At 39.2% G+C, this 22,015-nt stretch overlaps 2 protein-coding genes and 1 long non-coding RNA gene across 3 annotated transcripts in view; all 3 read left to right on the top strand.

The window, feature by feature from the left end:
• Positions 1-18,965, top strand: part of LOC146498359 (neuropilin and tolloid-like protein 1) — a 33,965-nt gene extending 15,000 nt beyond the window's left edge. The window contains exons 6-11 of the mRNA XM_085142183.1: positions 12,457-12,498; positions 14,367-14,494; positions 15,062-15,290; positions 15,706-15,819; positions 15,904-16,048; positions 17,785-18,965. Of these exons, the coding sequence (XP_084998309.1) occupies positions 12,457-12,498; positions 14,367-14,494; positions 15,062-15,290; positions 15,706-15,819; positions 15,904-16,048; positions 17,785-18,310 (1,184 nt within the window). The 3' untranslated portion in view covers positions 18,311-18,965. The remainder of the gene's footprint in view (positions 1-12,456; positions 12,499-14,366; positions 14,495-15,061; positions 15,291-15,705; positions 15,820-15,903; positions 16,049-17,784) is intronic.
• Positions 1,031-4,987, top strand: LOC146498360 (uncharacterized). Its single transcript, XR_014870984.1, has 2 exons — positions 1,031-3,326; positions 3,412-4,987. It is a non-coding gene; the product is annotated as an uncharacterized LOC146498360 (long non-coding RNA).
• A 671-nt stretch (positions 18,966-19,636) lies between the features above and the next one.
• atpsckmt (fATP synthase c subunit lysine N-methyltransferase) lies at positions 19,637-22,015 on the top strand. The gene is made up of 4 exons (XM_085139629.1): positions 19,637-20,246; positions 20,909-21,046; positions 21,140-21,190; positions 21,634-22,015. The coding sequence occupies exons 1-4, from the start codon at positions 19,971-19,973 to the stop codon at positions 21,793-21,795; spliced, it is 627 nt and encodes a 208-aa protein (XP_084995755.1). The 5' UTR covers positions 19,637-19,970; the 3' UTR covers positions 21,796-22,015.

The raw sequence follows: 22,015 nt of genomic DNA, 5'->3' as shown, positions 1-22,015 counted from the left end.
TTTTTTTGCAGATGCCCGTGATGCCGCCCCCCACCATGATGCTGCCCTGGGCAACCGCCCGTGTCGCCCATATCAAAAACCGCTACTGATCATTTATTTAATTTAGTAATGACTTAATAAAAAAAAGTCAGACAACTGGCTGTAAAGTTTCAATTTAATTCAATTCAATTTAGTTTTATCTATGTAGCTCCAAATCACAACAACAGTTGCCTCCGGGCACTTTATATTGTAACGTAAAGACCTAAAATAATGCAGAGAAAACCCCAACAGTCAGACAACCCCCTATGAGTAAACACTTGGCGACAGCGGGAAGGAAAAATTCCCTTTTAACAGGAAGTAACCTCAGGCATAACCAGGATCAGAGAGTAGTGGTGTGCGATACTGCATATTTTGGTATCGATCCGATACCAAGTAAATACGGGCCAGTATCGCAGATACCAATACCGATACTTTTCAATAAAAAAAGGTGGATTCCTCATTGAATTGCTAAATCGCAATTAATTTTCATGACCTTAAGTGTTTTTTGTGATTTTTCCTTTTGTATTATTAATTACTTAAAACCCAGGACATAATTAGGAGAAATAATTTATTTAGAATTAAATAAAAAATGCTTTATTATTGTGATGGGGCCGTGGTCTGCGATGCTGCTGCAGATGAGATGGACTCACCTTCACTGCATCTACAATCATGCCTCACTGTCTTAAAACCTGTGCGCTGCTTGTGCTGTTGTTGTTTTTGGTGTTGATGTGTATAGCTGGCAGCAGGAGGGCTGCAGCACTTGAATGTAGGCTACTGTTACAGCAACCGGGTGATCACTGTAAGGGTGGACAGCGCTCGGCTCGGGGTGAGCCGGAGGCTGGCGCGCCAGCGGGACCTGCCAAGCTGGAGATGTGCCAGGTGCTTGGGGGTCCTGCCTGAGGGCGGCATGCTGTCCGTTTCGGCACGCAGGACCATGCAGCCTGCTGCCTCTGAGCCCCGGCTGACTTCCACTCCTGCTTTGCCGCCGCTGCTTGCCATATGGGTGGCGGGCGACCGCCAGAGTGGACACTTCCCTGCCGCGGTCCGGCCGATTCCCTCGCCTGCTCGCGGGGTGGGGTGAAGCGGGCGATGGGGGTATGTGGCAGGGCGTGTTCTGCAATGCCGCTGCAGGTTTGGTGGTGGTGATGTGTACGGCTGCCAGCGGGAGAGCTGCAGCCATTGAATGTACTGTTACAGCAACCGTGTGATTATTGTAAGAATAAATGATGCGGCGAAGCATGAAAATGCCATCGGGTTTGCCGTGGTGGTGATCTTTTCTTGTTTTTTGTTAATCTTAAGTGCACGCAAACCAGTAAACAAATTAAAACAAATACTGTTGGTAAAGTATAATACAAAAATTACAATTAAAATTCTCAACAATAAAAACAATTGGTAAAAATATAATTAATATGTAAACAACTTAATAACCCCCAAAGTGTCTAAGTCACGTGACGTGTCAGCGCAACACCGAAATATAAGAGAAAGGGGGGGGGCAAAGTGTGCCTGCTCTCCGCTGACACAGGAGCGGCGAGTCCAGCGACCTGGCTGTTTCGTTTTTGCCGAAAGCACAGCATAGCAAACAAGCAGAACTCAAAGTAAAGAATCGATCTAACCAGGCTAGTGTCGATCCAATACCGATCCCGACTTGGGATCAATACTATCGATATTTGGATCGATCCACCCACCGCTATCAGAGAGCCATCTGCTGCAATTGGTTGGGGGTGAGATGAGGGACAAAAGACATGCTGTTTTTAGCTCTGGAGCCACTTTAATAGGCTGGTTTTATCCAAACTAAGTGTTGACCTTTGCCTGTAGTTCTGTGCTGTAGTTCTGTGTGTTTCTTATAAAAGCATAAGAAACTGATGAGTGAAGTGAAGCGAGTTTCTATGCAGCTGATCGAACGGTGAATAAGGAGACTCACTAAATAACCTATAACAGAACTCACCCTCTTTGGAGAGCATGACAAAATAGTGGAAAACGTGTCTTTCAGACTTTGTCCTGAGTTCTGCCATCTTGCTGTTCTTACATCATACTGGCTGTAGCTCCATCTGTCGCGGCCGCTGGCTGTTCAGAATATCACCACAGCTCTAAGCCTGTGTCTCCTTTCCTTGGCACGCTCTCAGTCTTCACTGCTGTGACTTTGGCATTGTTGTCTACCCAAAGCATAGTCAGCCACCTCTTTTACCCCTTCTGACCCCCACCTTTTTGTTTGCCTGGTCATTGAGAGTGCAGTTAAAACAAATCAACGCTTGTATTTTTCAGTGCACTTAAATTGCAAGTTCAACTCATCAGAAGCTTTTTTTTATATCCCCAGATTGCATTAAAGGATGTGAAAAAATATACACCACACCCTCGTGCTAATTGACAGCACGATGTCAAAAAAGTTGCATTCTGTTGCAATTTTAATAGTAATCTGGCAGTATGCTGCTGGGAATGTGCTCACATTTCCATTTGCAGTGCAGGCACACCAGCTGCAGCTAACAAGAGACGAGGAGGGAAACGCACGCGTATGCACTCGTGAACGCACGCACGCAGAGGGGCTTGTTCCCGCAGTCCTTCCCACAGGACAGTTAATGAAAGCTTGTCTTCAGGGGAATACAGCTTGTCAGCGCTGAGCCGCAGCAGCAGCTTAAGGGAGTCCGAGACAGATGCTTTATTAACTGCAGATTTTATAGGCCACCTACACTGACGGGGCAAAGCCTAATCTGCATCTCTTTGTCTGTTTGTCATCTATCCGTCTTTCCTTTTTCTTTTTTAATTTGATTGCGTCTCAGTACATAATTCTTTTTATTCCACAAAGGAATGTTCCACTTTTCTACTCTCCAGCCCTAAGAGTCTATCCTGTGCTGTTTCTTCTTCTTCTTTCTTTGTTTTTTCCAAATTGTTTGCCACAATTTGTTTGCCAAATGTGCATGTCATTAGCAATATTAGCTATTCCACATTTTTCAGATAATATACATGCCCTTTCAGTTTTTACAGCTAATTAGGGTGATTTGGATATATATTTTGTACACCGAAGCACTTTTTTTCCAAACAGCCTCCTAACATATATTGTCCCTTTAAGAAGATGTTTTGCATTATTAGCAGATCAGAAGAAGCTGTTTTCTGTGTGTTTACATCAAATGTAATGATTCCTTAATACCAAATGTTAATCTCCCATCTAATTCCACCCGTCGGGATTGGCAGGAGAGAATAAATTCATCCTTATGCACACAAGCTTGCAAAGAATATTTAACAAGAGTGCACACTCTAGACTGACTCTAGAGTCATTTCTATTTAAGCATATTATGGCCACAAGGTGGTTTTTGGTAAAGTATTTATTGATAATGCACAAGTTTTTGGTTAATAAAATTATTGATGGACACTAGTTAGCTTCACTAAAAGCCCATGCAGTACATTGCCATGTTTATATTGTACTATATAGCACTTAATTTGTATTTTATTAATGGCTGATTAGCTCTGTCACTCTCTGTTTTTTGCACTCAGTCTGTGGATGCTTTGCTAACTAAGCTTTAGCTAATAACTTAGCACTTCACCTTCATGACTTAATCTGGTCAGTTGTGGTACAAAAACAAGCAAAGAAAGAAAGAAACAAAAGCTAAAGCAGAGATGGCCAAAAATGCTGCACAATGCTGATGTTTCACAATAGTCTTTGTAAACTAATTGATGATGTCAGAGTGGCTGTGTCCATCTTAATATACAGTCTATGATCTGTGATGTGTTTGTGTAGCAAAGCAGTGCCACAGTTTAACTAACTAAATATACACAGTCACATATAGATATATGCACATAAATATTTCTGCAAAAGTTTTCACTCATTTTCGCTGAATGAGATGAATATACAAGTAATTTTCATAAAACAGGCTTTGTATTCCCCTTTTTTCCATCTTACATTAGGCGTAAAACCCCTGGTAAGGTATTGTTGCATCACAAACACACCCAAACACACAGGAATGAACGTGATTAATCTGGCTGAGCTTGGAGAGGAAATAGGTTAGAAACATGAAAGAATTAATGAGAGTCCTTGTTGATTTGAGGCCGAGTTGCGTCCATCACCTGGTCTTCCTACATCACAACCCCTGACCACTGGTTATGGAAAAATATTGGAAAATGTGAGAATTTATGCTTGGAAAATAAACCGTTTGTTTTATTTTTGCTGGAGTCTAATCTGACCTCAACAACTAAGCTGGTACGTCAGACTTTATAATCCACCTAGCGAGTAGATTCATCAGCACAAAGGTTTAGAACAAAATATCTGTCTGCTCCCTTCCTCGTGCTAAATGTGTTTCTCTGTTTTTGATGAGGAGCATCAGGGTTTCTTTTTGTAGAGGGGGGATGGTGGGTTTAAATAAAGGCAGAGGAAATGAACCGGCACATAGATTATGTAAGCTTAGGCCAGCCGTTTTATTTTATTTTTTATTTTATTTTGCAGTATATCTTTAACGTTGTCATTTTTAGTCTGTGTTATTTTGCGCTTACTTTATCCAACGACTGAAGCTCAGAGATTTTGTTTAATCTGTTTTTCTTGACAAAATTGGTGCACATATCTCGTGTATTACAGAATAGAGGTTGACCTTTATTTGTGAAAAAAACAAAACAAAATGAAGAGCCTTAAGCCCTGACCACATGTAACTACAAAATATATGTGGGTCAAGCCATGAACAATCAATCTGACCCCTAAATATCAGTGGCTCAAAGGGTTAGCTTAAGTCTAGGAAATAAAAAATACAATCTCAGTGTCATGATCTGGCTGTGTGCAGGCAGGAATTGGACCCGAACGCGAACTCACTGGAAACAGAACTGAACTCAAAATGGCAGCTTTTATTGCTGACCAGAAAACTGTACAAAACCTAAACTGGGAAGAATCTAACAACACACACACACACAGCTGTGAGAAATCTGACATAACGAGACCCAAGGGAAGCGAAACTCAATACATTCACGTAGGGCACAGACCTTCAAAGTGAAACAGGAAATGTAACACAGACGCGGACTTGACTAGGGGAGACAGAGCAACTAAGAAATACAGAGACCAACAAAAAGGAGGCACAGAGGGCAGCTACTAAATACTAAACAGAATACAAGAAACCCAAACCAAGACACTAGACTATAGAATAAACTGGGGCAACAAAGAGAACTTACATCATAATACAAAAACCCTGAGACACAAGAAACTCAAAACACTGGATCAGGAGATCCAGGATCCTGACACTTAGGGCTTTGAAACACATTTAAGTAACCCATTTGTAACTAACACATTTTTGAGCGTAAAATAAGACTTTAGTAGAAAATAATTTTGGCACAGAAGGAATTGAGGATAGCCAAGATGAGCTTGTATTGAAATGTAGATTAAATAGAGTTAATATGGCATCACACTGATTCACAGACGTTAACCCTCTGGAGCCAACGGACGCCCCAGCACGTTGCAGCCTCACTAAGTCTCCGTCTCCACTTGTGTCCAAAGTATGGAATTCAAACTATGCAGCAGCTTTTAATCCTAACAGTATGGTGCATATAAGTTCTGCACTATAAAAATAGATTGAAGCTGACAAAATAACCATGCCTATGTTGTGGACACATCTAACCGTAAATAACTCAAAAGCTTTGCAGATATTTACGTGATAAAGTTACTGTTAAACTATACAAAATTAAAAATGTTCTGTCACATTTAGTGCTTTATTTTAGATCCCCTTTACAGATATTTGGGATTGGGGGATTTGGTTCAGTTTGAGCACATATGATGACTTAGACCTCAGAGTGTTAAATTGGTGCAGTTTTGTTGATTAATGTTCAAAGTGGGTTATAGAAAGGGACTTAAAAGTACTTATACTGATTGTAAAATTGATTTGGCGGTTTTTCAGCCTTGAAAATTTCATCTTACTGTTTCCTATATGAAGGTATGACAGCTCAGAAACACTGGAAAAAACAGATAAACTAAAAAGCAACTTAAACATAAACATAAACAAATAAACAAAGAACAATCCAGTATCCACATCTGAACCAAAGAGTAAAACAGTGAAATGTGAATTATTAAATATTAGGTCTCTCTCCTCCAAGTCTCTGTTAGTACATGACTTAATAATTGATCAACAAATTGATTTACTCTGCCTTACAGAAACCTGGTTGCAGCAGGATGATTATGTTAGTTTAAATGAATCAACACCCCCGAGTCATTCTAACTACCAGAAATCTCGAAGCACAGGCCAAGGGGGTGGTGTGGCAGCAATTTTTCACACCAGCCTATTAATTAATGAAAGACCAAGACAGACTTTTAATTCATTTGAAAGCCTGATGCTTAGCCTTGTCCACCCCAGCTGTAAAACTCAGAAACCAGTCTTACTTGTTATCATCTATTGTCCACCTGGGCCTTACATAGAGTTTCTGTCTGATTTCTCAGACTTCATATCTAATTTAGTTCTGAGCTCAGATAAAATAATTATTGTGGGTGATTTTAACATCCATGTAGATGCTAAAAATGGCAACCTCAACATGGCATTTAATCTGTTATTAGACTCAATTGGCTTCTCTCAAAATGTAAAAGAACCCACCCACCACTTTAATCACACTCTAGATCTTGTTTTAACATATGGCATAGAAACTGAATATTTAACAGTAGGGGTGCAACGATACACAAAATTCACGGTTCGGTTCGGTTCGATACTTTGGTGTCACGGTTCGATATTTTTTCTATACAAAAAAAAAATGTTCATGCCTTTTTCATTTGTCATTTATTAAAATTATAAATATATATTTTAACTCAAAAGTACAGTTTTTAAATTTAATGTGGCTGAAACAACAAAGTAATAAAAAAATTAATATCTGATTGAGGATTCACTCATCTTTGGAAAAGAGAGTTCATTACAGAGAAATGGCTCTTTCCAAAATAAAAGCTATACTATACACTTCTTCTGGGGTATATTCTCAGCAGCATATTAAGCCCCAAGGGGGGTTTCTGAGCTTCCTGCTCGAAAATGTAATGCCCAAATTTAATTGATTATTTCTCTGCAATTACAAACTCTGTCCTTACAGTCTTGGTATCAAAATAAAGCTAACACTTGGGAAATTTCATCAGAGGTGTAAATATTGAATCAGATATTACTGTGTCAAAGTTACTGAGACTGGAACACAGAAAAAAAGTAAGTAGATTTTATCCTCGCCTAATTATTTATTTTTTAATTTTTAGCATATAACCCTTTGAAAAATATGCCTCAGATCACATTTGGTTCCAGAAATCCAGTAATCAACATATAAACATCATCTGTGCAAAGATTTATGTTTCTAAAGTGAAACAGTGAAAAATTACAGCGCTGTCAATACATGAATATCCAGACGTTGTACAAAAATGTCCAATTTTGGCGCACAATTGGACACCATGCCAGTTGATTTTTTTTAGGTATTAAAGAGCAGAAATTAATAAAATTTTATTAACAGGCCTAAACATGCTTTTTTTAAAAATATATTTTTTGAAGAATTAACCACACATTTACATGGTAAATGCCCTTTTCTGCAGCGTGCATAAACTCCGAGGGGCTGTAACTTTGGTTTCTTTTGGTCAATTTGCGTGATTGACACCTCTTTTTAATCGTTTGAGCCAATAGATTCACATGGCAACTACTGTTAATCACGTGGCGACCGGCGAAAATAACGGAGGAAATCGGGATGGTAAGCCAATTTCTGTCTTAGCGCATTTGCGCCACTGTGTGTTTTTGTGGTCTTCTTTTGTGGCTCATTCAGTGAATTTTGGTCTGATCGTGGTGAAACTTGGTGTGTGGAGTCAGTGATAGCTCTGGAAGCTAACCAGCCCATCTTTTGAAGTCTGAAGAATTTCTGGTTCGGTTTTGTTTGTTTAGCGGACTTCTGCACATTTACATAACTGCTCGTTTAATCACGGCTTGTTTTCGGTGTGTTTGGTGGTTGTAGAAATGGTTTATATGACATTTTAGCTGAGATTCTGAGGTTTCTGTGGATACCACACATGACTGGACTTATATTTCTCAACCCGCATTATAACCGATTAAACGTGATCTCCTCCTTTTTGCCCCCGGTACCGGGGGCATGGGGCTTAAGTGGTTAAACATATCAGGTCCCCATAAAGAGAATCATGTGCTAACGGCTGTCTAACTGACTCGGGTAAAGTTTGTAGCATGCATGCTTGTTGTTTTTGTCTGCTTCCACTTGTCTTTGCACTAGGATGATGTCAGAGTAAATGTGCAGTCATATTCGTTGTGTTCCCACTAGTGCTGTCAGCGTTAATCTGAAATGACTTTAACACCACAACACGGCAAATCTCTGTTAACGAGCTACCGCGGATCGCCCTGTGAGTGGGGCTGGACAGCCAACACGTTAACGAGCTAACCTGCTAACACACTAGTTCCCACCAATGTAATTGAGCATTCGTGGCACATCCAACATACTGTTTGACTTTTGTCCATGACGCGCTTACCTTCAGGGTCACACGTCACATGAAAACCAAAATAGTTCCAAACGCCACATCTGAATGAGGGTGGGGGAGGTTCAATTTGCCATGTTGCAACGAGCTTAACTTCTGTCTCAGTGAATCTGCATTCGACTACTCCGCCTAGGCTGCACTGTCGAGCGCAGATCCACTGAGCGCTCAACACAGACAGCATCGTCAGAAGGAAAGTTGATAAAATAAATTAAAAATTTTGTATTGTTCATACATATGCATACCGAACTGAAAGCACTGTATCCAACGGTTCAATATCGATATGAGTATCGTTGCACCCCTATTTAACAGTATCCAGCGATTATTGAATTGTCCCCACCAATAATTTGATCTCTTCGAGTAAAGAAAAACTAACCCGATAGAAAGAAAAAAACGATCTGTCAGCGTCTCATTCACCCAGCGGTGCAGAAAGAGTTAAACTACGTTCTCTACTGGAGTCCTACGTCATGTGACAAATATGGCCAATGTGATTGGCTGTGCCTTTCAGGGAGCTCTGTTTAGTTTTAGCAGCGGCAAGCCTGCGCTGCCAGGAGGAGAGGCAGACGGCAGCAAAAAGGAAGAACCTGGATATAAGAAAGTAATTTTCAAAGAAACCTGTAAGTCACTTAAAGCCAAGTTCACTCATAAAATGTGTCCGTCATAATAACGTTACAGGCTATGCTAGGCTTTAGCCCACATCAGTCTAAAAATGTACCCATGAATAACGTGTTTTGGAAACGAACTGCACAACATGCAGCACTATTAGTTACCTCAGTCTCCCACAGTAGCATTTCTAATTTTGATTGAAACTGTCAGAGAAAACGGCAGCCTCAAGTAAGCCCGGATATTAGGTTACAGAGGCTGTTAAAATTATATGTCTAACGTTAAATGTTGGTGACACAATAATTTCATCCTAATGGTACTGACATACTCATAGGGTTAATTTTTGAGACAAAATATCATGAGGTAGTCATGATTTTGCAAATATTCCAACCAACAATGGTGATACAAGATCACAGGTGAAATTGGATGATGACTTGTTTGTTCATTACTGTATTTGAAGCACATATGTGACTGCATGTATTTGGAATGTCTCACTGTTATTTATCAGGTGACAGAGGCAGCTCTGCCATGTTGTAGCTCAGACAGAGGTGAAGATGCGAGGTCACAGGTGACTGACTGATAATTTGGTGCTATAGATTAACTAATATTTATTATCATGACAATTAGGCTGCTGATGTAAATTGATTCATTAGTGTATATTTGACAAAGAATCTGAATTGACACATCTCACTTTTTATATGGCACGAATCAATGTGTTATTTTATCAGGTGGCAATATGTCCTAGTGCATTCAGAGGGGAAGAGCCAGGGCCAAAGGTGAGGCACATCAAGCACAGAATAATAATAATTGTAATCTGAGGATAAAACACATGTACTGAGGCTAAAAGAAGCGTCAGTGCTCTCAGAAGACTAAAAAGATGGGTAAGGTTAACAGTGACTCGGATGAGATTAAACAATGCTGCTGTGTGCCATGTCCACCAGGAGAGACTGGACAGTATAGATGTAAAACCAATATGCCAGCAGTTTATCTCAGTTAACGAGAGGAGCAGGCATGTGTTTGGCTCCTTCACATAGTGGACATTGAGTTGTTGTGTGGGGCACCAGTAGTCCATGTCTGTTGCTGTAACAGTAGTTCATGTTTAGAATAGAAAAATCCCAGCTCACTGATTTGATCGGGGCAACAGTGTGCCTAAAATGTTGCATAATTTTGCTGAGAGATCTTTTACTTTGTGGTAATCTTAGATGAGTAGTTTTATGGACAAAACCCACCAGGTCATTCAGTGTTCCATTAGTGCCAAAATATAACAGACGTTGGTGTACTATAACTGAAGTAATGTTGTTAAGTCCTTAAAGTCATATTCTTTTATTGTCATGACTGTATTTGAAGCTATTTTTATGTTTGTATGATACCTGATTTATATGAAATATGGCTGAAGTAAACTAAACTCTAAAATACTTAGTCATTTGTTTAATAGTAATTTAACATTATATAATTCAAATGTAAAACTATGAATTGTAATTTTAAATGGTTTAAAAGCATGTAGAATAGTATATACAGGGAAGTATATTTCTCCTTTTTTATCAAGAAGCAAAGACAAAAAGGGGAAAAAAAGAAACAGGGCAGGGGTCGGTGATTGAATCATCCGTCCCCACCAATGCCAAAACCAAATCTACGCCCTTGATCCACCCACTGTTATCATCTTCAATGCTCTGTACCAACATAGAGCAGCTATCTGAACGCTACTCCAACAGAGGTCGATTATCTTGTTAATAACTTTACCTCCTCACTACGTACGACTCTGGATACTGTAGCTCCTGTGAAAACTAAGGTCTCTAATCAGAAGTACCTGACTCCGTGGTATAATTATCATACACGTACCCTAAAGCAGATGACTCGTAATCTGGAGAGGAAATGGCGTGTCACAAATTTAGAGGATCATCATTTAGCCTGGAGAAATAGTTTGTTGCTTTATAAGAAAGCCCTCCGCAAAGCCAGAACATCTTACTACTCATCACTGATTGAAGAAAATAAGAACAACCCCAGGTTTCTCTTCAGCACTGTAGCCAGGCTGACAAAAAGTCAGAGCTCTACTGAGCCAACCATCCCTTTAACATTAACTAGTAATGACTTCATGAACTTCTTCACAAATAAAATTTTTATCATTAGAGAAAAAATTACCAATAATCATCCCACAGATGTAATATTATCTACAGCTACTCTTAGTACCATTGATATTAAGTTAGACTCTTTTTCTCCAATTGATCTTTCTGAGTTAACTTCAATAATTACTTCCTCCAAACCATCAACGTGTCTTTTAGACCCCATTCCTACAAAACTGCTCAAAGAAGTCCTGCCATTAATTAATTCTTCGATCTTAAATATGATCAACCTATCTCTAATAATCGGCTATGTACCACAGGCCTTCAAGGTGGCTGTAGTTAAACCTTTACTCAAAAAGCCATCTCTAGACCCAGCAGTCTTAGCTAATTATAGGCCAATCTCCAACCTTCCTTTCATATCAAACATCCTTGAAAAAGTAGTTGTCAAACAGCTAACAGATCATCTGCAGAGGAATGGCTTATTTGAAGAGTTTCAGTCAGGTTTCAGAGCTCATCACAGCACAGAAACAGCTTTAGTGAAGGTTACAAATGATCTTCTTATGGCCTCTGACAGTGGACTCATCTCTGTGCTTGTCCTGCTACACCTTAGTGCAGCATTCGATACTGTTGACCATAATATCCTATTAGAGCGATTAGAACATGCTGTAGGTATTACAGGTATTGCACTGCAGTGGTTTGTATCATATCTATCAAACAGAATCCAATTTGTTCATGAATGGAGAGTCCTCTTCACACACTGAGGTTAATTATGGAGTTCCACAGGGTTCAGTGCTAGTACCAATTCTGTTTACATTATACATGCTTCCCTTAGGCAGTATCATTAGAAGACATAGCATAAATTTTCACTGCTATGCAGATGACACACAACCCATTCATTAGCAGTGACTCTTACGTCTTTAGGGAACTAGTGGCGAAAAACCATGTGAGTAAAATGGACCCACTGATTAAACAGTCACCCAGGCTATTGCCTGTATTGGTTAGTTTGTCACGCGTCTGCATGTTTCGACATTTCTTCCAACTGTACTGCATTTACTGAGCACATGTATTTAAACATTATACACCAATCATCCACGACAATAAGACCACCTGCAAATGTTGTGTGAGCCTTCTTGTTCTGCAATAACAGCTCTGGCACCTTGACACAAAACATCTGGGGATATTATCCACAGAACATCTGCCACACAAACATCTTTAAACACCTTATGTGTACACAATTTTAAATGCATGTGTTTATCACATACGTGGAGTACATCATGTTATAAAGATTTATTTGCCTCTTACAAGACTGCTGTTATGTTCTGCTTTCAGATCCCGAGTTCAAAGGGCTTGGGGAACTGCCAACTCTACCATGTGAGTATTAAACTTGTGTGTGATCATGATACAACATAATATTAGACACAAAGCAGAAAGTCAGTGTAGTGCTTGATTAAATTGATATGTGTTAACATCAAAGTAGGAAACGAGTTGTTAAATCAAATTTGCATACTGCAGGAAAGATTTCATGTTGCTGGAAAACTGCAGTACATTACATGTGTCATGTTTTAATAACTGAGATGTTTGTACATGGTGACTTTGTTACACATTAGTCTGAGCTCACAGTACATAAATCTGTGAGCTAGAGGTTAGCAAGTATGATTATAATGTTATATGGAGACAAAATCCTAAGTTAGTATTACTGCAGTGTTACTAGTGATTACTGGAAACTGGAATGTGCATACAGTAATGGAGGTTTTTAACTGCTAGTTTTAACCTTTCCAAATTAATGTATCAGTTTCCCAATCTGCCATGAGAACCAATGTTGGAGTTTTAAAAAAACTAAAAATGTAATGAGGTGTATTTAAATTTTTGACTTAGGTACATCTCCACACATACATGTTATTTTCCTCAGAATTTTGTTAATAACAGTACTAGAAAACCCTTCATACTCGATGCTACAAGATGTGAAAATTTAAATAGAGTCTAAAATTTGAATTTGGAAAACTTAATTTGTGACATCACAACCAGTTTTGAACCGTTTCTGTCAAAGGGGAAACACATAGTGACATGGTGACACATAGTTAGCCTATGTAAAATAAAAATGTTTGCACATTTATCTATTCAAAGATATCTTGTCTTTAACACTCTGAGAGGTAATAAGATGATGAGATAAAGTGCTGTTTAACATTTTCACATTGCCAAGGGCAAGCCCAACTCCACAAAGGATGGGATGCTATGTAAAATGTCAATAAAAACATAATTCTTGCTTTTGGAGATCTCACAAACCTTTTACGTTATGAAACATATGTATTTGAAATTGATGGCAACAGCATATCTGAAAAAATACAAGGTCTAGAAAAGTAAGTGGTGGTAAAAAGAAACCTTTTACAGCTAATTGGGTGAATCAAAATATTCAGAGAATCTGGAAGAATCTCTGTGCACAAGGGGACAAGGCTGGAAATTGTGAAAAAAAAAAAAAAAGCATGATTCTGTCATGGAAATCAGTGCCCAGTCTCAGGAACACTTCCCGAAGTCATTGTCCATGAACACAGTTCACTGTGCCGTCCATGAACACGGGTTAGAGCTATAGGATACAAAGAAGAAGCCATATGATCCAGAAACACTGCCATTTTCTCTGGGCTTGCACATCTACTAGAAAGGCATCATCAGTGTTGAAAAGTGTGTTTTCAGGGGAAAAGACACCATTTTACCAAGGCAATACCAAACCTACTGCATCTATTAGAACAGCATAACTTTGCTGGACTGAACTGGCCTGCCTATAGTCCAGACTTTACACCAGTTGGAAACATTTTGCACATCATAGAATGAAAAATACAAAAAAGAAGGCCCTGCACTGTAGTACATCTAGAATCCTATATCAGACAAGAATGAGGCAACTTTCTGGTTTCCTCAGTTTCCAACGTTAACAGACTGTTGTTAAAAGAAGAGTGGACACTACACAACAGTAAACATGGCATGGCCCAACTTTTTTGAGACATGTGGCTGGCATTAAAATTCAAAATGATCTTTTTTCTTAAATTGTATTTTCTCAGTTTAAGCATTTGATTTATAGTTTATGAGGCTTGCAGACCACTGGATTCCATTTTATTTTACATTTTACGCAGCATTTGAGGTTGCATAAATCTTCATATGAAGCGTCAAGTACTACAGAAAACTTGTCTCTACAACTGAAACAGGCCTCATTGTTACAACAGCATTGCTAAAACTGCTGCTCTCCACAGTTTGTGAGTTTGAGATGAATGGTCCAGAAGGCTACGTAGATTCAACGCAGATAGCTAAGGAAGGCCGGGCGCAGCAGACTGAAGCCGTGGACTGCAGATGGTACATCAGGGCTCCACCGAGAGCCAAGGTCTGCATACTGTGTGCCATTTCTTTCTTTCTTATTTAAACAATCTCTGCTACTCACAGATGGAATTTGACTCTACTACAAACTTCAGATACCTGGAATTGATTGATTGTCTGCTTGTTGAGACATTAGGCCGGTGTTCTACCTGTAACATAATGTGAACATCACATTTTTACAGTATTCTGCTCAGCAATGACTGATGTGAAACTGCTGTAGCAGTTCACATTTAATGATGTTAAAGTTGGTTGTTTTCAGACAAACACTGCAGAATTTTTTAAAACCATCTTCAAAACATCCAAAGATGTCAGCCTTTTAGAGCTCAATAAATGACTGCAGGTCAACAAAATCTTGCCAGTTAAATAGTATTGCTGTTAGTATTTACACATCTACTTTTCTTTTGTCACTGTTGGATATTTGAGCCATTTCAACGAGGAATTTTTATGTGATAAATAGAGAAGGTCTTCAAGTCATGAAAAAAATGAAAGGAGAAAAACATAAAGATGTTCCAGTGTTATTAAACTCTGGTCCATTCACAGCACTCTTTCTTCTCATCCTTTTGTCTCCTCACAGATCTACATGCGTTTTCTTGAGTATGAGATGCATAACTCCAATGAGTGTAAGCGTAACTTTGTTGGCATCTATGACGGCAGCAGTTCCGTTGAGCACTTAAAGAATAAGTTCTGCTCCACTGTGGCCAACGATGTCATGCTGGTTACCTCTGTGGGGGTGGTGAGACTGTGGGCAGACGAGGGCAGCAGGAAGAGCAGATTCAAAATCCTCTTTACAACCTTCCATGAACGTGAGTAAATCTGTCTGCCTGAGATTTGTTTAAAGATCAAGATTTATTGGAAAATGTTAAATAATGAGTAGAATTTAGATAACAAGTGTTCAGGGGATTGCAACAGTTTATGAAGTATATACATCTATACATCATCTGCCAGTGAGCAAGCACTTGGTAACAGTGGAAAGGAAAAACTCCTGTTTAACAGGAAGAAACCTCTGGCAGAACGAGGCTCAGGGAGGAGCAGCTAGCAGAAGGCTATCTGTGTTGGCTGTTGGCTTCTAGGGAAAGGAGTGGTGCTGTTCCTTAGCAAGCCCATAGCTAATGTTGCCTGTTTAGGCAGAAATGGAGCCAAAAGTGAGTATAGTTAAAGTCTGACTTTGAAATAGAACATATTGCTACAGCCGTATCTTTCTTGCCTGTCTCGTTTCAGCTCCGTGTGAGAGAGACACTTTCTTTTGCCATAGCAACATGTGCATAAATCACACTCTGGTGTGCAATGGCATCCAGAACTGTGTTTACCCATGGGATGAGAATCACTGCAAAGGTATGTTGAAATTCCAACCACCAGCCACATGCTGTTTTCACAAAACACGCCTGTGATTTCTGTCTGTATCATCCCCTCAACCAGAGACGAGGAAACCGAGCATCCTGGATACGCTAGATAACACTAACCTCACTATCATTGGAGTAACCTGTGGTCTGGTCGTCATCCTGCTCATCATCTCTGTCATCATCCAGGTCAAACAGCCTCGCAAGAAATACATCATCCGCAGGTAAAGTCTCGGTAAATTGTTATTTAGTAGTATTGTCAAAAAGAGAACAAGGGGAATGAAAGACTTTAGTGGTTAAATAAACCAAAACATTCAGAACTATATAACTTTGTAGACATCAAGGCTCTGTTCACGTACGCGGATATTTTTTGGTAATAGTAGCTTTCTCTGTACTTTTTGACCTCCACATATCCAAAACTTCCTTTCAGAGTGAACATTTCAGAAGTATTTACACATGAAACAAAGATTTTGTCTTGGTAGATGTGTGATGTGTTTTTATATGAACATATTTTTAAATAATAAACAGAACACCTGTGTACATCAGAATATAGCCCAAAATCGCAAGTGTACAGTTCCTAATAAATGCTGATGCTGCTTCATGTGTGCTTTGCTGGGACTTAGATATACCTTTAACTATCGATATGATCAATTTGTAGATTTTGATCTATCTTTACTCAGTAGCCAAAATCGCTTGATTTGAGCAGTGTTTAAAACTGCACATTTACATAGTTGTAAAAGAGTAAAGGGCACGACTTTCAAAATTCTGTTACAGGTCAGACATTTTAACCCTCACATTAATATCAATAACAGGGGCTTTTAATTGTAAACATAAAAATGAAGATTGTAAATGACTGAAAAGGTAAGGCAATACTTTATCTCTGAGGAATTGTGGACTTTTTTGTCAATCACAGTACTTTAGAGGTCGCGTCCAAATGTCCAAAAGAAGACTCCCCCACTCTTTTCCATGTGTTGTGACCATCTTGCATCCTTAGTTAAGGGTGTAGAATGATGAAGTCGCGCCAGATAGGAAATAAAAACTGCCAGTTATTCATACTTAAACCTTCTGGTTACTGTTCAAATGTACATGTAACGTGCATATGTATTTGCAAATGTTACACTCAATTTACGTGCTAGGCGTACGTTCACGAACCTGTGTTCTGCCAGAAAGTGATTTCTGATGTTTCTATATGTTTTCTACACATAACACCTTTGCCTATATTCTTAAATAAACTGTAGTCAGCTGGATTCCCACAGAGGTTATAAAATGAAGGAATAACCTGCTTTGTCTCTATGACTCTGTGTTATTGTACCTACATTATAATCAATTCAGTCCTTTATGGAAACTTAATATATTTTAATAGAACTCTAATGTTACATTTGTTGCAATTTCTGCTGCAATCTTGGCCATATCTCTGTTGAAAAAGTCATTTTTATTGTCAGTGACAATTTTACGTGGATAAATAACAGATTGCAGCACCTACCTTGTAACAGCAATTGTAACAGCAGTTTGTGACTTGATATCATTCATAAGAGATACGTTTGACAGATTATAGGTTTCATTAAGTTCTAATAAACATATATAGATATGCTACGATCATTACAGTATGATGATAATGATGATGTCCGTGAAAGAATTTGTCTGGTTTTCAATTTTTTTTGCTTTTTGACTGCAGTTTAGAAATGTGCATATGTATAAATGCTTGAATTTCAGACCTTTAGTTTCAAATTGCACATGAGCAGCCAGGCATGTTGGAAAACCACGTGCTGGCATTTTGTTTTTTCTACTTTTATCTTACAATTTATTCACATTAATGGAAATTTATACACATTTATCATTGTCATTGTAGCTACATTCAAAGTTTCTGTTGCACATTCCTAAACATTTATTGTATCTGTACTCTGGAACTGTAGGTCTGGATGTCTGTGCATGTACTCTCTTTCCCTCTTTGGATCCACAGAGATGATTTTGATCCTGCCCTCCTCCACCCCGGTTTTGAGCCTCCTCACTATGAACTCTGTACTCTGCGCCGTGCCCCCTCTGGTGAACTGACCGATCCTGCCCTGGCCGAGGACTTTGACAAGTTCCACAAGCTGAGACGTTCCGAAAGCAAATGCATCCGCGACCACCACTGTGGCTCTCACCAGGGCAGTGTCCACGGTAGCCGCAGCAACTTGAGCGTGAGGGACGCCACCATTGTACCTGATGGGGGGGCTCTTGTGCCCCAGTTGCAGCCAGTGATGGTGAACCAGCAGTCGCCCCGACTCTCTCACCACAACACGCCGACGAGTCGACGGAACATTGTGGTGATGAAGCACAGCTACTCACAGGACGCTGCAGGAGGGTACAGGGCAGAGGAGGAGGAGGATTTAATGATGGATGATGGTCCCACCACCAGTCAGCACCACATATACCATCATCCAATCCACCACGGCCCATCAGGGCTTGACCACACGGTCCATCGTACACTGTCTAATGACTTCTAATTAAAAGAACAACAAAAGGTCCCAAATGAAATTGCAGTAAAAATTAATATTGCAAATAGAGGTGGCCAATTTTGTTGTTTTTTAAAAAAAAAAAGGTTTTTACCTAATATGGTCAGTAGAGTTCCTTTTTCTCAGACATTCCAAGTAATTTCCAAGAATGCAATCCAAAAGTCTTTTTAATAGTAATTCCCCAAAACCAAAGAGTTTAGGAGCTATCTTGAATGGTACACTGCTCTGTCAATGTAATTCATGAGAGATGGTTCCAAGGATGAGTAGGCCTATTTTGCTGGATCACAGTTCCATTTTTTCCTTTTTAGGTTCCTTGTTTGTTTAATGTTTCCACTCTAGGCTAGAATATGTCACATAGATCAAATCATATTTAAAATAATATTATTCATTAATTATTTTGATGTTTGAAGTGTTTCCTATATGGATGAACATGCCTACAATACCAAAGCAAGAAAAATGCAATTATAAGTGTTATTTATCATCCGATTTACATGTATGTCAGGTCATATTGTGGCTGATTTATTTCATGTTTATTTACTGAATTATTAAATATTTACCCTCTGCTTGAATTTGACCATGGCACAGCATATTAATTTGTGTGTGTGTGTGTGTGTGTGTGTGTGTGTGTGTGTGTGTGTGTGTGTGTGTGTGTGTGTGTGTGTGTGTGTGTGTGTGTGTGTGTGTGTGTGTGTGTGTGTGTAAAAAAAAAAAAAGCCAGTTCATCACAAATGAAAAACATTAAATATGTATTTGAATAAAAGGTTTAGCCACCAGAACATTGAATGAATTCAATGTTCTGGTGGCTAAACCAGAACATTGAATTCATTCAATGTGAAATGCCAGAATTCTGGCATTTCACACAACGTTTATCAGTGATTTTCATAAAATATCTCACGAAATATATTCAAGGTTCTTTATTTGTCACATGCATAGTTATACAAGTATAACACAGTAAAATGTAACCATTCATAATCTAGTTACTTTTAAGTTTGTTATTTATTTATATATATATATATATATATATATATATATATATATATATATATATATATATATATATATATATATATATATATATATATATATATAGATATATAAAATTTATTTATTTTATATATCTATATATATATATATATAGATATATAAAATTTATTTATTTTATATATCTATATATATATATATATATAGATATATAAAATTTATTTATTTTATCTATCTATCTATCTATCTATCTATCTATCTATATATATATATATATATATATATATATATATAAAATTTATTTATAAAATTTATTTATTTTTAACCACGCTCAAAACATAACGAAAGCTAGCTTGAATGGGAACAAAAGCATGGAGGAACGGTTTGTAGTTCCTCTTTGTTATCCACTCGGGCCGATTATAGCCTTGCACAGGTCGTGTATTACAATGCTTACATGTTACAATAACATATAAATAGCAGGACTTTGAACTATGATAATCTATTTTTTCGTAACTAAGGACAACATAGACTTGCAATTTGTTCGAACAATATTTAATTTCATTTATGAAAACTTGAGGTCGAATAAGTAAGAGCTTGCTAGCTGAAACAGTCCCCGCTGTCATTCATGGAGTTCAGCGAACGATTGCATACGTTGCGTTAAACTAGCGTCATGTCACAAGAGGAGCTCCTGCTGGACTCGGGACAGCCTAATGAGGATAACAGGGACAGAAAGGGCAGGAGCCGCATTGGGCTTGTCGTAACAGGTTTAGTGGGAGGGTCGCTGGTTGCTCTGTACGCAGTGGCTGCTCCGTTTGTAGCCCCTGCCCTGAGGAAAGTCTGCCTCCCGTTTGTCCCGGCCACCACGACTCAGGTGGAAAACGTCCTCAAGGCGTTAAGGGCAAGGTCGGGAACCCTGGTGGACATAGGGAGCGGAGATGGAAGGATAGTAAGTACTGTTCTGCCCTCTGAGCCCCCTCTGGAACTATAAAGTTATAGTTGCAAGAAAAATAAAAAGGTATTGAAAGCCTTTAGAGAAACCATGATTTTATGCAAGGCGCAGTTAAAGATTAACAAAATATAATCAAACTTTAAAAAAAAAAAAGCTCGTAAGTCATGTCTTAGTGATCGCAAAAGGCTTCTTTATCACCTACAAGCTCCAGCAGCTGTGTCCCGTAGCTGTTCAGGAGAACAGGGGACCAGTTCCGCCCTACAGACTGTTTAGTTTATGAGTATCTGGGATGTCATGTGGCTGAACAACTGTTATGTTGTTGGTTTACTTTTGTGCTTTGGATCGTGTCTTACACCTTTTGCCATCCTCTCCTAAGCTTCAGGTCAGGTCATAACTGTTGTTCTGATATCGTCTGTTCTTTATACAGTTTTGAAATAGTCCTGGTCTTATGACAGCTGGGCTAGGCTTAAAAAAATCCAGGGCTAGTGCAGTGTTAGGCTTGAAGATTACCACGCACGAAGGCCAGAGGGTTAAAAAAAATTGAAACTGTCTTTGCAAACAGCCTTAAAGGGTGAAAATTTAATTTCAGTAGCAACCAATCTAACATGATTTACAAACGTGTGTGTGTGTACTATACTGTTTCCCCTTGCTTCTTGCAGGTGATTGCAGCAGCCAAACATGGTTTTCATGCGTCAGGGTTTGAGCTGAACCCCTGGTTGGTGTGGTACTCTCGCTACAGGGCCTGGAGGGAGGGAGTCTACCGCTCCACCTCATTTCACATCTCAGACTTGTGGAAGGTCAGTGGTTTCTGAAAACAAACCTTTGTTTTACAGACATCTGCTGTAATGAAGTTAGTCATTTAGCATGTTACTTCCTTTTTCCTTTCTTAGGTCAGCTTTGCTCAATACTCCAATGTTGTCATTTTTGGAGTCCCTCAGATGGTGAGTAAATGGTAAATGGCCTGTATTTATATAGCAAAGTAAGCGCTTACCTAAGGACCCCAAAGCGCCAAAGTCGCCAAACCCCAAAGTCCCTAAGGACCCCAAAGCACTTTACATATCCAGTCATCCACCCATACATTGGTGATGGCAAGCTACATTGTAGCCACAGCCACCCTGGGGCGCACTGACAGAGGCGAGGCTGCCGGACACTGGCGCCACCGGGCCCTCTGACCACCACCAGTAGGCAACGGGTGAAGTGTCTTGCCCAAGGACACAACGACCAAGACTGTCCAAGCCGGGGCTCGAACCGGCAACCTTCCGATTACAAGGCGAACTCCCAACTCTTGAGCCACGATCGCCCCTCTGTGTCTCACCAAAATGCAGAAACTTGATGAGTTCAAATCATCATGCTAATCATGTTTGTTTGCTGCTTTTATCTTCAGATGGAGAAGCTTGAGCTGAAATTGGCAAGCGAGCTGCCTAGATCAGCCAAGGTGGTGGCCTGTCGCTTCCCCTTCCCTACGTGGATTCCTGAAAGTACCGCGGGGGAGGGCATAGACACTGTATGGGTGTATGATGCAAAGACATTTAAATCACACCTGTAACATAAGAAAATCAAGTCTAGAACACCATTCTACTCTCAGATTATTTTAAAAACTTTTGTAAAAATTTTGATAAAACTAACTGTAACTGGAAATAGTTACATATATTTCTTAACATTTAAAACTACAAAAACAGGAAAAAAGGAAACAATCAGTGCTGTACATTTGAAATGTGTGACCATGTGAAATGACCATGACAATAAAAAATGATGATTGAGAATAA

The sequence above is a fragment of the Neolamprologus multifasciatus genome, chromosome 18 (genome assembly GCF_963576455.1).
Source record: "Neolamprologus multifasciatus chromosome 18, fNeoMul1.2, whole genome shotgun sequence".
Taxonomy (NCBI): Eukaryota; Metazoa; Chordata; class Actinopteri; order Cichliformes; family Cichlidae; genus Neolamprologus; species Neolamprologus multifasciatus.
This window is presented reverse-complemented; position numbering and strand designations above follow the sequence as displayed.

Coding starts and splice junctions, on each gene's coding strand:
- atpsckmt (XM_085139629.1), top strand. CDS start 19,971: ATGTCACAAGAGGAGCTCCTGCTGGACTCGGGACAGCCTAATGAGGAT. Junction 20,247..20,908: donor GGAGCGGAGATGGAAGGATA/GTAAGTACTGTT, acceptor TGCTTCTTGCAG/GTGATTGCAGCAGCCAAACA. Junction 21,047..21,139: donor ACATCTCAGACTTGTGGAAG/GTCAGTGGTTTC, acceptor TTCCTTTCTTAG/GTCAGCTTTGCTCAATACTC.